Here is a 14,301-nt window from a genome sequence, read left to right as displayed (position 1 = left end):
CTATTCAGCTCAAATGATGCTGTGAAAAAGGTGGCCTTTTCCCTTGATCTGCATGTATTATAAAATAGCATGTCAAAAAGTGAGCAGATTTTGCTTTGCATGACTGGATTTTAAAGTAAGAAACAGCTAACTGTATAGGGATCAGGTTGTAACGGATTAAATGGAGTGGCATTTTTACTGAAGCATGAGTACGGAACATGAATTAAACAAATTGGGATGTCTTCGAAACAATAGCAACAAATAAAAATGAGAGTTTGTGTTGTTTTAAGAAATGAAATGCACTGTCTGAGGGGGACAAAAAGATTTTTTACGTGCTTTTACATCCTAAAACGGCTGCTAGCTTTCTGTGGTTTTCCTGAGAAGCAGTGAAAATGAGACTGCTTGCATCCCACAATGTTAGATATTGCCATGAATCTAAAGCACTAGACATTGCAATAAATCAAGCCAATCCAAAATCAACTAATCAACTAGTTACAGCCCTGTGCTGTGGATAGCACTCTGGAAAATCACATAAAGACTTTTTTCTCCCTGCAGACCACATTTAAAATGGCTAATTGTGTTACTGGATAAACAGTTGCAGAGCTACTCATTTTGCAGCCTCAATCGCTAAACACTGTGCCAAGCCATTTCACTGCATTGAAAATGTCACGAGACACCAATTTAGTATAACGACAAACAGTCGGAAATGCGTGAAACCTACATACCTGAGATTACTCTCAGCTCTCAGAAAGATTGTTTTTTTTTACTGCAAGTCAATTCTAAAAAACACAAATACAGTTTTTATAATCTTAAACATTTTTATATATACATTATTTTTTTTTACCTTCGGCTCTCTGTCTATAAAGACCAAGTTGGTGACAACTTAGCCATGGCCATAGCCATGAGGCATAACATTATGACCACCTAACTATATCAGAGGTAACACTGCAGACTGGAAACATCCCACGAGAGCTGCAGTTTTGGAGCTGCTCTGTCCCATTCGTCTAGACATCACAATTTAGTCAAACTCACTGAAATCCTTACACTTCACTTTGAGGAGAAGATGTTCACTTGATGCCTAATATATCCCACCCACTAACAGGTGCCATGATGAAGAGATAATCAGTGTTGTTCACTTCACCGGTCATAATGATATAATGCCATAATGTTATGCCTGATCAGTGTACACTGATGCAGTTATCTAATCAGCCAGTCATGTGGCAGAAACACAATGCTAAAACAATTATGTACATAGAGGTCAGGATTAAGTTAATGTTCATATTAAGCATCAAAATGAAGAGTGTGACTTTAACTGTAGTGTGGATAGTAGTACCAGATCAACACCTGATATTTCCACTAACCAGTCCCTCTAGTTTAATCAGACTATACTATAACCATATAAGATTCAATTCTTGTTAAATAATAATCGGAGGCTACTGAGGGACCAAAACGTAACAGTTGAAACCTGACTACATTTTCATTCAAGTTGCAGTGAGTCTGTGATCCATGCCAGCCTCAGATTCCGTTTTGGTTAACAGGCATATAAAATATATTGCAGCCTTTCGTAAAAGCCACCTATTTGCAGATATCACAGAAAAGACTTTGGTAAAGGAATACTATTTCAATTCCAGTGACCTAAATAAATCTGTGCAAATAGCTTTTCCCAGGCACTATGACTACGGTAATCACTATTCAGCCTACATGCTCATCCACCATACATCAACAACTACTGAATGAATCCTCCTGGCTGCTGGAGAATTTATTGTTATGTGCAAGTGAGCGAAAATAAATGTGTCATAAATAAAAACAGATGAAAAGGCGATGTTACTAAATGAGCGGCGGTAATTCTGCTTAAATTCGGGTTGTTTGTTGATTTCGAGGTGACTCGTTCGTCACGACAGACAGCTAAAGCAGACGGGCCTCCTGTGGTCTCTTGCTTCCTTAGTCATCATGGCAGCACACGAGTATTAACTCACACACATACACTCTTTTTTTTTTACTATTCTTATGAGGACCTTCCATTGACATAATGATAAATGTTATAATTATATATATACATTATATCTATACCTAAAAACTGAACGCTAACCTCAGTAACCAAAAGAAAAGGTTTTTGCACTTTTATTATTTTTTCTTCATGCATACCAGCCAAATGACCCTACAAGGTCAAAACTGTCAGATATTCCTATTCTCACATTCCTGCAAAAATATAAAAATATGAACAGACAAAATTTTGCATAAAACCCACAAAAACACTGCCATGTATCCCATAGTCCTTTGCTAAACACCCATCGATGCAGCATTAGGAAAAAAGAGTTCTCTCTTTAGAAAGTATATCGACTGCTCTATCAGGTCTTTATAGGAAGTTAAAATCATGCTTCCTCTTTCAGCTTATGGACAGAACACAGAAAATCTTTGATAGCAGATGACAAGAGCAGTAGCTCTCCCTTGAGTATCTCTTTTGTCTTGACACTAATGCATCTTCTAAAGCAATAATTAGGGTGGAAAAATCGAATAAAGTCATGAGTCTGCTGCATTTCTACACGCTGTCTTCTAATACCTAAATCGCACCGAGCTCTTAACGACAAGGTGGAGCACAAGTGTAAAACCCTACTGTTGTTACTGACAGCAACAGATCCATTAAATACTCAAAACCCACTGGCTTTCTTTAGAACTGTATACTGAATGTGGCTGATACTGGGCAGCATGGAGACAAAAGCCGAGGGATGCAGAGTGTGTTAGGATTCCTCCCTAAAGCACTTGTCTGAGCTCAGCAGAGACGAACCTGGAAGGAATGAGAGTTGGGAGACATGACTGAGCGCTTGAAACCAAACACTGATGGAGTTGGGCTAGTGACCATATTTAGATAGCTATCTCAGAGGCGCCTGTTCAGTCTTAATCACTCTGGAGACCATTGTGTTGGATCCACAGCAGACTATACGGTTCCTCTCGTATAAAGTGAGGAGGAAACAAAGGCCCGGTTTAACATATGAACAATACGGTTTAAGCGAAGCAAGCATGGCTGGGTGCGATCATCAGTGAATAATTTAGCAGTGATAGGAGTAGAGTGGCATTTACAGTGTCTGCTCTGTAAAAGAGAAGCAACCCAGATCACGTCAGTCATGCCATTATCTGAGACACGTCTGAGTTACATGTCCTGTGTAGCATAACAAATGCCCCCTTAGGCAAAATAAAAGACTCAAACTGAAATGAAGGACAATGTGTTCAAACTGTGTGAACGGTGAAGCTCCAAACTAATGTGTTCTTAAAAAAAAAAAAAAAACTAATTTTCCTGATTGTCACTCTGCTCTGCTCATATGGCAGACACATGCTTTATATTTGTTGCCTGAAACAGAGTTGAAAAACTCTGAGCTTGGACTTAATTGGGCCCAATTTCTCATTTGCATAATGACAGACCAAATTAGAAAGGAGGAGAAAAGTGAAGGGAGATACAATTTGGCAGGAAAGAGGCGAGCAGAGGGGTGAAAAAGGCAAGAGACTCTGTGCCTACCTTTACTGTCTGAGCTGAAACCGGTGCCCCTGCACGTTTGGTGCCCAGCTCGTTACTACTCGTCGTCACGGCAATTGTGACCGGAGTGGGCAAAAGAGAGGGGATAACAGGAAGAGGAAGAAGCCCTGGTCGGTTGTTGCCATTAGCAAGTGTAGGGCCAACCGGGGTGCAGGCGTTATTGGTCACTCCGTTGTGAAGGGGTGCAGGCCGGTCGCGACGTTCCCACGTGCCCCGGTAGTCCCTCTCGAACCGGTGGTGGTGACGCGACATCATTCCTTTCAGAGCCAATCTGGCACTGTCTGAGAAAGAAAGACACAGACAAAGACAAAAAAAAGATCAGCTGTAAGGTACTGTGGAAAACAAAACCATAAATAGAACAAAAAACAATGCAGAGCAAACCTGCATTTTTTTTTTTTTACTCTTTGAAAAACAACCCACATTCGCAGAGAAAATTTTAGTGCACAGAAACATCTACACCCGCACATGGACAGACAGCTTTCCTGGGTATCCAGATGCGAACGTGCTCGACAGATGCTGCTGCTCTGTTTGATTGACACACAAACTCCAATTGCTCCATTTACTTATATTGAAAGCCATTCTGGCGGTTTAAATGTGAAAAAATTTGCATTTACTCACAAGTACCAAGAAGAAAACTGCAGTACATGCTGCTCGAGGGAAGTTTTGCTCTGTTCCATATGGTTAACGTCCAGCTATACCAGGTTTCCTTAATGACTTTACTCGTATAGCTCCCACAGCTCATAACTCAAACCCATCCAACGTCCTAATTAACTGGACAGCCCATTTCACAACTCACTTTATTGCTTTAAACTGCTGATTAGTTCACAGGGAGCAACCTGAGCAGACTACTAACTGCCTCAACTTCTTCCTCTCACTATCAGAACAAAACGGTTGTTATATTTCTTTAGGTTACTGAGTGGGTAAACTTAATTTTGCATTATTTGCTGTGGCTTCTTTAGCCAGCCAATCCTCTACAGGCAGTTGCACATAATAAGTCTGGAGACCCCAGGCTGGGAATTGGCTTATTAGTTTCTCTCTTTGTACATGTGAGGGAAGATTAGGCTACTTAGCCAGTGAGGCAGTGTTGGCTATTTTGGTGCTACACAGCATAAATCTGGATTTATTGTATTATAGCCATGTTTATTATATTGTACAAAAAAAAATATAAAATAAGCTGCTGTGGTGTTATTGTGTGGTGTTATGTCTATTCTCCAATGACATAAATGTGCAGGAATAGATAAGAAACCATATGTAATTTTTAAACAAACAAGAAAGGTTTGGAAGTTTAAAAATATAATGGAAAGCCTTTTTTGCTCAAAATGAATGCATTATTACCAGGAAACTAGAAAATCATCTTTACTAACACATCATTCTAAATGATCAAAAAAAGGAAAATAGGTGAATTTCTGCATGGAAAGAAAAGGGCCGTTTTCATTAAGTGGACAGCAAAAAGGCTTCCATCAGCAATGCTGTATTTTCCCTCTTATTCCTCTTAACAATTACATTTCTTACTACAAAACTTATTGATTATTCATGAGTGCTACTGCATTCGTCAGATTAATTTGTGGTGGTTTTTGCTCAGTTAATGCAGACGCTATTGTTCATAGGGTTCCAAATGGCTTTCCTTTGCATATATACAGTATAGTAGAGATATAAGATTCACCGAGTTAACGATGTGATCCATCGATTTTAAAAAGTGTGCATCGGATACAAGTTGTATCACGATGCATCGTTTTTAACATATTTGCATCTGGAAACTGATTTATTTATATACTAATTAGTATGTTTATTTATATACTAATTAGTAATTATACTATTAATAGATGTGCTGTACTTTTATTATTTACAAAGTGACCAATAATTTCTGACCAATATTTTGCATGTAGATTGATTTTTCCTCGCTAAACTGTTTCTCAAGCGTGTTCTCAGCTGAAACGTTAATATGACGCTCACAACACTATGAAGAGCCGGGCGTGTCCTGGGAGTCACATAGAAGGCAATAAGGCAATAACCATTCCTTAAGTAATTTGAATACAAAAAGTCATTACAGATATTCTTGTATGCAATTTGAGAAATACAAATAAAAGATTTACTAAAAAGGAAACAAATTACATGTTATTTTTAAAAGACCTGACTTATTTTCTCTTGTATATTCAGTTTTGCTCTTTAATAAAGAAATAGTACCTTTTATTCCATTACTTGATTTCTTAATTAATCGATGCAATAATTGGTAAAATACTCGATTACTAAAATAATCAATAGCTGCATCCCTACATAGAATATAGATTAACATGGCAGAGGCAAAGCTGCATCTTCCTGGAGACAAAACAGGAAAAGAATGTCTAGTTTAATTAAATCGTTTTACTTTTTTTGCACTACAACTGTTTGTGAAAGGGCCATGCATCGTAATAAGGGTGAATTGTAATATCGCATCAGACTGGTAGATGCTTCATATGTATCTTTAATGTATCGTATCAGTGGCTATGCAATGTGAATCGCATCGGTCTCAGTTATGGAAATGTGCATCTTTATGTGCATAAAGAGTATACAGTATGCACAGATCAGCCATAACAATTAAGTATATGACAGGTGAAGAAAAAAATCATTATCTACTTCCAATTTCACCTGTTAAGGGTAGGACATCAAGTTAGGCATCAGCTGAGCAGTTAGTTCTCAAAGTTGATGTGTTGGGATCAGGAAAAAAGGGAAAGCAAAGGCCCAATATGATGAATGATGAACATTTTCTTTTAGAACATGTGGATGGTCAGGTGCATCGCTTATCTGGGGAAGGAATGGCACCAGGAGGTACTATAGCATGAAGGAAAGAGGCAATGTTACTCTATTTATCACCTACCTAAACTTTGTTGCCCTTCATGGCAAATGTATTCCCCAAAGACAGTGGCCTTTTTAAATAATGCAAAAGAAATGGAGTTGACTTGGCTTCCAAGCTCCCCAGATCTTAATCGAAATAAGCATTTAAGGGATGTGATAAAGGCCCACACACACACCTTTACAGGCCTTGTTGAGTTCATGATGGCACAAGAGGGACCTACACAATTGTAGGTGGATGGTGTTAATATTTATTAGCTGGTCTGTGTAAAAATGCAGAAAGAAGACTTTATGAACCTTGTAAAAAACATCTACTGCACTTACTGATCAAAAATCACCAGGAAAGCCTTATACAAGCTGAACATATTTGTAATATACTTTATATATGATTCACAGAACAAAACAGAAGCCATGGGTTGCAATATTCAGTGAGTGCACCATCAGCTACATTTCCAAGCAGAGAGAGAACACAGAAATGGTGAAGGCAAGGAGCTGCCAATAAAGCATTGATTGGCACTTCACTTACCATAATGTAATGCTTTTTAACAATGTGGTTGAAATGGAAGGAGTGTATTCAACTTCTGTTTTTGTTGTTTTTTTCCTACCTTCACTCCTTTGTGGGTGTTTTCAGCTATGTGCTGGGTGCTGACACGACAGCTAAATGATTAGAACCAATGTTCAGATGCAAACACACACACACACACACACACACACACACACACACACACACACACACACTTGAACTTTAGATGAAGTACGTCACCAAAGACCTGAGGTGGAGGGTGGCTCAGCGAGACAATGATGGACTGAGATGTTCAGGAAGCTACAGCAGCTCTCTCTATGCTGCTGCTGCTTTCTGCCATCACTTTCACTTTTTTTCATTCTATTCCAGGAGGCCATGACAAGTGACAGGGCACATCTGTAAAGAACTATATAAAGCAATGCTTTATGTCCTCAAATCTGTTCGCAAAGATATTGCTGGTGACATTTCTATTTGGCTCAAAACACTGATTCTGATGTAGTTCTTGCAACCATGCAAAGCCTCTTGCATGCAGCAATGCAAACAGCAGGAGCTCTTTGATGATACAATTTTATATATATTTATATATGGGCTGTCAAAATTAATGCGTTATTAATTCATTTTTATATATATATATATATATATATATATATAGAGAGAGAGAGAGAGAGAGAGAGAGAGAGAGAGAGAGAGAGAGAGAGAGAGAGAGAGAGAGAGAGAGGCTATTTCACTGTTATCTGAAACAGCCACAGACAAGAAATATTTGATCTGTTGCATGTATGTTGGTCATGCATAAGAGTGCAAAGAAAGTGTACAAACAATATCAATTTCCCTGTGGCTCAAGAGTAAAATATCTATGGCTGAAATTTTGTTATGCGTTCACAACAAATCTGATTCCACCATCAAACAGTATATCATCTAAGTATATCACTTGAATATCTTTAATCCAAGTTCCCCAAAATGGTCAGATGATATAGGACATTAATCTAATCAGTAGTATAGTCCTCCACAGCTATACACTAATAAAGTCGGGAGCCTCGCGATACACACTCTAAACAATGTAATCCAACACACTCATGTTCACATCCATATATTCATGCAATGAATACAGAAACAGCTGCTTGACGGAAGAGTAAACAGAAAATTTCAAGTAATGAGAGAGACTGGTCCAGCTATAGAAAATTGCCACAGACAGCGACATGAAACTGTATTGAAGGATCCGCTAATAAAAGAAAAGAGGCGGAATAGTGTTGTTGCAGCGTGGGCACTCAGTAGCACCTACACTGCAAATCTATCAGCTATTTTTAAAAGCTTCCAGAGGCAAAAGAACATGAGCTTCTCAACCGAACTGTAATAGTTTCAGATGTCCAGGCAACAGACACTGGACTAAAGAATAACCACCAACAGAGATAGTCCTGATGGCACTGTAGGTTCAGTTCAATCCAAATACTTTATGCAAAGCAATGACTCGATTTTATGTGCCCAAATGAATTTCAAGCAGAGTACAGTACATTAGTGATAGTGGAGCTCACAGAGGCCTTGCTGCTTTCTGCAAGACAAGGCTGCTTTCATACCCAAATAAAGCAAATAACCTCACTTAAACTCTTTATCTACTATCACCGCTCCAAGGCTGTACAGATGAACAGCCTTGCCAATGAGATAATGTACTATAGTGATACTCAAACATGAACCTGCTGATACCAATGACCGTGGCTAATAAAATTTGTATTAAAATTACCAAAAGTTAAAATTGTTATATATATATATATATATATATATATATATATATATATATATATATATATATATATATATATATAAGATACTAAAACACACTCTCTCTCTTGATGATGTTAAGTCCTGCAGAAAAAGTCACACAAAAATGCTTGGTTTATAAGCGCTGCCAGCTACTGCCACATTGTATACGGTTAATTATCTGTTAATACGAAGTGCGGATGCGTAACAATGGTGCGACTTTACTGCCTGGTGGCAGACTGAAAATAGAGTTGAAGTTATGAAACATTAATGTTTCAGGCTTCAAGCCAGAATTAAATAGAGGAGAAACATAAACAATTGGCTTTTGGTTTTTTTAACAGCAGGCCGAGGCTGTAGATTGAATTTTTATTTTTTCCAAAATACAACTGTCTGCCGTTGATCAATTTGGTTAAATTAACAACATCTAAAAAACTTTTACAACCAATAACATACACAGCCGATTTAGAACTGAAAAAGTATTGGTGCAGAAGATTTGAAAGAAATGGAGCGATCGATCTAGAGTCATGGACTGAAAAAAACTGTGTGAGTCTATAAAACATAGAGTCAGAATGATGGCATGATTTGTTGACAGCTAAATGTCTGGCCTCACACATTGCTTGACAGCCATGACATGCCTTATTAATATTTATATATAGCGTTGAAATTAGAGCATGCTGATTATGCTGAAGCATTTTAGATGCAAAAGGAAAAGAAATCTTTATAATAAGTATGCAGGGTGAAAGCTACAATACCCCCACCTCAATTCACCCCTTCATGCATAGTTGACTGTTAATTAAGCAAGATTTCTTTTTTAAAACAAAACAGGCAACATCATCAACCTGACAGACATAATTACATCACTGGAGAGGTCTTGTGGGCAAATCAGAGGGCACGACTGCACAAAAAAGCAGACACTAGAAGTTATAAAAATGAAACAATACAACATTCATATGCAGGAAGAAAAAAAAGGCTAAAACAAGATCTTAGAGAACAGATGCAAGCATGGGGAGGTCAAATGTCATGCCTGAGTGAGGGATGTGAGCGTATGTGTAGGTTGCTACGTTTGTGTCTGAGAGCTGAGCAGAAAAAGGAGAAGAAAGCAAGAGATTAAAGCCAAGCTGCATTTTGCCCCCTAATCAAATGACTCCATTATCTTTGCAGACAAACATTTGTGTTCAGATAAGCAACTTTGATGCTCAGGAACAAAAGAGGTTAGAGAAGGGTACTTGAGCTTGGGACAGGTACAGACAACCTGGCACAAAGGGTAGTTTTTATGCAAGCTTGGGACCTGGCACACCGCTCAGTATCTCCATTTTAATAAGCCTTTTTCTGGGAATCAATGCTTACAGTTACGTGTCATGGTAAAATGCAGTTCTTTTGAGCATTTGTACTGTAGGCACCCTCTCTTCATCCTCTTATAAAGCCAATCTTCAAGCATCCAACAAGTTCAGTCAGTAAAACATGTATCAACAGTGTTTGTCAATTCCAGAGGCATACAGTTCAAATGTCACCAAGTTCTGTGAAAAAAACTGGTGTAGCACTGCTTGGAGAGGAGCATGACAGAAAAAAAAAACATATAAAAGCAAATGGGTAAACATGCCATTGAATATAATACGATGTGCCATGAAATCTTTAACTTGTTCTTAATGTTTTGCTTTAATATCATAATATTTAGAAATAAATGGCACTAAAAGATTGTATTTACTGTACATCTAATATATTTAAAAATTTGAGGTAGATGTTATGAATAGTACTAGCTTTGATAATAAACCTTAATCAGCTATTTCTGTAAATCTGAGCTAATTTAGCAGTAGCATTTTTATGCACATAGATTGTTGAACAGGGCATAGCACATATAGTGATCCTGATAAAAATAAATGAGCCACATAATAAATGATAATTATAAAAATAATAATAATGATGATGAAAACAAGGCAAATGAACATTGGCTGCTGATCAGATTTGCTACAAAGTGTTATTTTATATATTAGTATTGAAGTATTTATGTCTTTATCCAGATCATTAATTATAGTGATTAGTAAAAGTCTAGAAGAATCGTAAATGATATAATTTTAGGGTATTTCTCCAGTTTGTAAAAATCATCATACCATCAGTCAAATTCAGAAATCTGAATTTCGAAGATTGTGATAGTTAATAAATGGTGTGTCACACCAGCATCTATTTTTATGCTTAAAAAACAGCAACCAAATGACAGCTATTATGCAGACATCAATATGGAACAAAGTTTTGTTCATTTTCTGGTTGTTGAATAGACTTGTCTATCAAACAAAACAAAATATGCTTGTTCCAGGCATCTGCATTGTCCACCTCTAATAGTCTCATAACACTGTAACATTGTCATCTGTAATACAACATTTAAATTAAGCAGTTGACAGAGTCAATGCACAAAAAAATAAGGAGCCACTTAATTATAACATAAAAAGAAGATAATAGAAGCTTTTATGTACAATGTACAAATGTACAAAAAACTCCAACTGAATAAATTTTTGCCACCATATGTATATGTATGAATCAATATAACATGTTTTCATTTTCCTTCTAGCTTTTTTGTTGATTTAATGAAGTGAGTGCAGTCGCTGTACAAAGCTATGCAAAAATGAACTGAAACATAGATGAGGGGTTTGACATACGGCCTCCAGCTGTGCACCTATTCTATACTCTGCACACGCACACACAGACACACATACACAGGTTCTCAGTAAAGAAAAGTAAAATAAATTAAGTACAGTAAGTTAAGATAGATACTGCATCAGGCCAAAATCGATGGAGTACAAATAAGCCAAAGATGACTTGCAGACAAGACGCTCAATTAAGCAAAGAGAGACAGAGTTAAATGAGGCATGCAGAGCTACAAATACCCTGCACCTTCTCCTCGGAAAAAATGAAAAATGGTATTTTTTTATACAATGAACCGACTGGGGTTCAGTCTTTGACAAACGTTCATCTTAATAGAAGCAGAAAAAAAGAGCAGGCCAGCAAGCAGACTATTACGTGGCACGTGTGTAACCTGCTAAAAGCTCTAAATCATGCCCTGGCCATAGTGACGGCCTACGGTCCACTTCAATCATGTGTCAAATCACATCCAGCTCCAATGCATCAAAGCCGTGAGCAAGCTTTTCTCTTCGTAAAAAAGGGAGAAACAATCAAGCAGGGAGCAGAAATCCCATTTCAGAGGTCTACAACCTCAGCAAGGCCTCCTGTATAACCTTTTATAGGCCATCAAGAAGCAAACGCTGTCCCTTATATAACTCACTTTAATGTTGAGATAGGACTACCTTGTTCACAATGATTTGATAGGAGTGAAGGATTTATAAGTAATCCAAAAAGATTCTTTATGTGAAGCCTTCACTCTGTTGTGCCCTCTCAGATGGTCACACATTTGACAGGAACTTGGCTGCTTTACAAGTGCAGATAAAGCTCCTGCCTACCTTGTGAAGTACTTTTGACCTCTGGCTGCTGTTATCTTTGCAAACAGGGTCTTTATTACACTTTTTAACCTATTAATGGGAACATTTCTTTTAATAGTCTGGAAGCTTTTTGTCAAAATGCAACCCACTATCAGAGCAACAAATCTGACATGACTTCTGAGACTCACTATCAGATCGGAGGGGACTGGCCTATCCAAGCTCTTTCACTAAAAGCATTCATTTAACAACAAACAGCAAAACAGTATAGAGTATTCAGGTCCCTTGAGACCTTCAAAACCAGATTTTATACTGCATATAGTCAAGATTCAGCCAAAACATTAAAACACAGCAACACAGAATATCTCATTACAATGTCACATGTAAAGGGGTGTGGCTATATTAGGCAGCAAGTACACAGTCAGCTCTCAAAGTTAATGTGTTGGAAGCAGAAAAAAAGGGCAAGTGTAATGATCTGAGCATCGTGGGACAAATTAAAATTGAACTGGAAACTCTCCAAAATGGTAGTTCTCGTAATGTGTTCCCAGTATGCAGTGGTTAATAGCTACCAGAGGTGGTCCAAGAAAGAAATAATAGTGAACCAGAGACAGTGTTCAACGCCACAAAAGAGTTACTGTAGCACAAAATGTTCAAAAAGTTAATAGTGTTATAAACCAAAGGTGTCAGAACACAGTGAATTTCAGCTTTTTGCATTTGAGTTTACATAGCAGAGTCAGAGGTCCATGCTGACCTGTTTACTGCCAAAAGCATCTTCAACGGGTCTGTTAGCATCAGAGGGAGACAGTTGGCAAAATTTGGTCCTGGTTTCATGTGAATGTTACTTTGACACATACCAACTACCTAAACAATGCTGCAGACCATGTATATACCGCTTCATGTAAAAAGCATTCCCTAAAGGAACTGGCCTCTTTCAGCAGGATAATGTGCCCTGCTATATTGCAAAAATGTGTCCAGGAGTAGTTTGAGGAACATGACAAAGGGTTCAAGGTGTTGAATTGGTCTCCAAATTCCCCAGATCTCAAAAGAGTCCATGGGATGTGCTGGAGAAACAATTTCAATCTACAGAAGCTCCATCTCAACTTACAGGAATTTAAAGGATCTTTTCTTGAAGACAGATACAACAACATGCCATCAGAGGTCTCATGGAGTCCATGCTTTGATGAGTTAGAGCCAGTGGTAGCACCAGGGGGACCTACACGATATTAGGCAGGTGGTTTTAATGTTATGACTGATCGGTGTAAAGCTCAGTATATTGCTAAGGCTTTATAAAGGTCTGTCTTTGAACTCAAAGAATACCAACCTATAGTGTTTTGTTTTGGACAGGATAACTGATGTCTAGGAGGCATTCTGTGTGTTCATGAATAAAAGAAAAGAAGTATGCCCTGCCATTAGATATCGCAGGCACAGAATATGAAATCAATGCTAATAGAAGAAGCAGGGCTTGAATGCAGTGCTGACCTTTCAACCCCAGCCTTTTCTTTCCAAAAAAACTGCACAGCAGGCCCTGTGGGTAAAACTTCTCTTTTATGAAATAAATATACAGATAAAAGTCATATACATCAGTTCCAGAACAGTTTAAAAACACAAAGATGCAAAAGTAGACAAAAAAACTGCCTATTTTCTAAAAAATATGACCAACAGTAAAGTAGATGTTCTTCTCTGATACTTTTTTGCACATGCTGGTGGTCTCTGGCAGCCTTTAAGCTCGGCGGCGCCTGGAGTTAGCCATGTTTGATAGCAGCCAATAAATTATCCACTGTAAAAACTGAGTCAGGGGAGACGTTCATAAAACGGTGATTCCAAAAGTGCTCTCCTGAGGCTGCAGAGGTTTTAATGAAACATTTGTGGAACGTTTGTCTTACAGGATGCAAGGACATCGAGTGTGTTTATTGGAAACTTATCTTGATCACTGGTCATGAACTTAGAGAAGGCACCGTATACTGTATGCCTAAACTGCCATTAATCTCTTTTTGACCTTAAGCACATTCAATAATTTTACACCACCTCAAATTCTTACCATTTAAAGGCAAAAACAATTCACCATATCATTCAAAAGCAAATTAAGGACATAAATAAAATAAAGTATAATAAATTAATTAATAAACAATTATTAAGAATGTCACGCATGCAATCTCATAATCTCAGCACCTTTAAAACTTTTGAGGTAACTGACCATCGCATTTAATTATTTATTTATTTATTTATAACAATCGAAGGGTAACTAGTAAAGGATTTATTTTATT

At 37.7% G+C, this 14,301-nt stretch overlaps 1 protein-coding gene across 1 annotated transcript in view; it reads right to left on the bottom strand.

Annotated features, from left to right (window-relative positions):
- Positions 1-14,301, bottom strand: part of LOC124377281 (kelch-like protein 29) — a 168,599-nt gene that overhangs the window by 109,587 nt on the left and 44,711 nt on the right. The window contains exon 3 of the mRNA XM_046836696.1: positions 3,491-3,789. Coding sequence (XP_046692652.1) covers positions 3,491-3,763 — 273 coding nt within the window. The 5' untranslated portion in view covers positions 3,764-3,789. The remainder of the gene's footprint in view (positions 1-3,490; positions 3,790-14,301) is intronic.

Source organism: Silurus meridionalis, chromosome 23 (assembly GCF_014805685.1).
Source record: "Silurus meridionalis isolate SWU-2019-XX chromosome 23, ASM1480568v1, whole genome shotgun sequence".
Classification (NCBI taxonomy): Eukaryota; Metazoa; Chordata; class Actinopteri; order Siluriformes; family Siluridae; genus Silurus; species Silurus meridionalis.
This window is presented reverse-complemented; position numbering and strand designations above follow the sequence as displayed.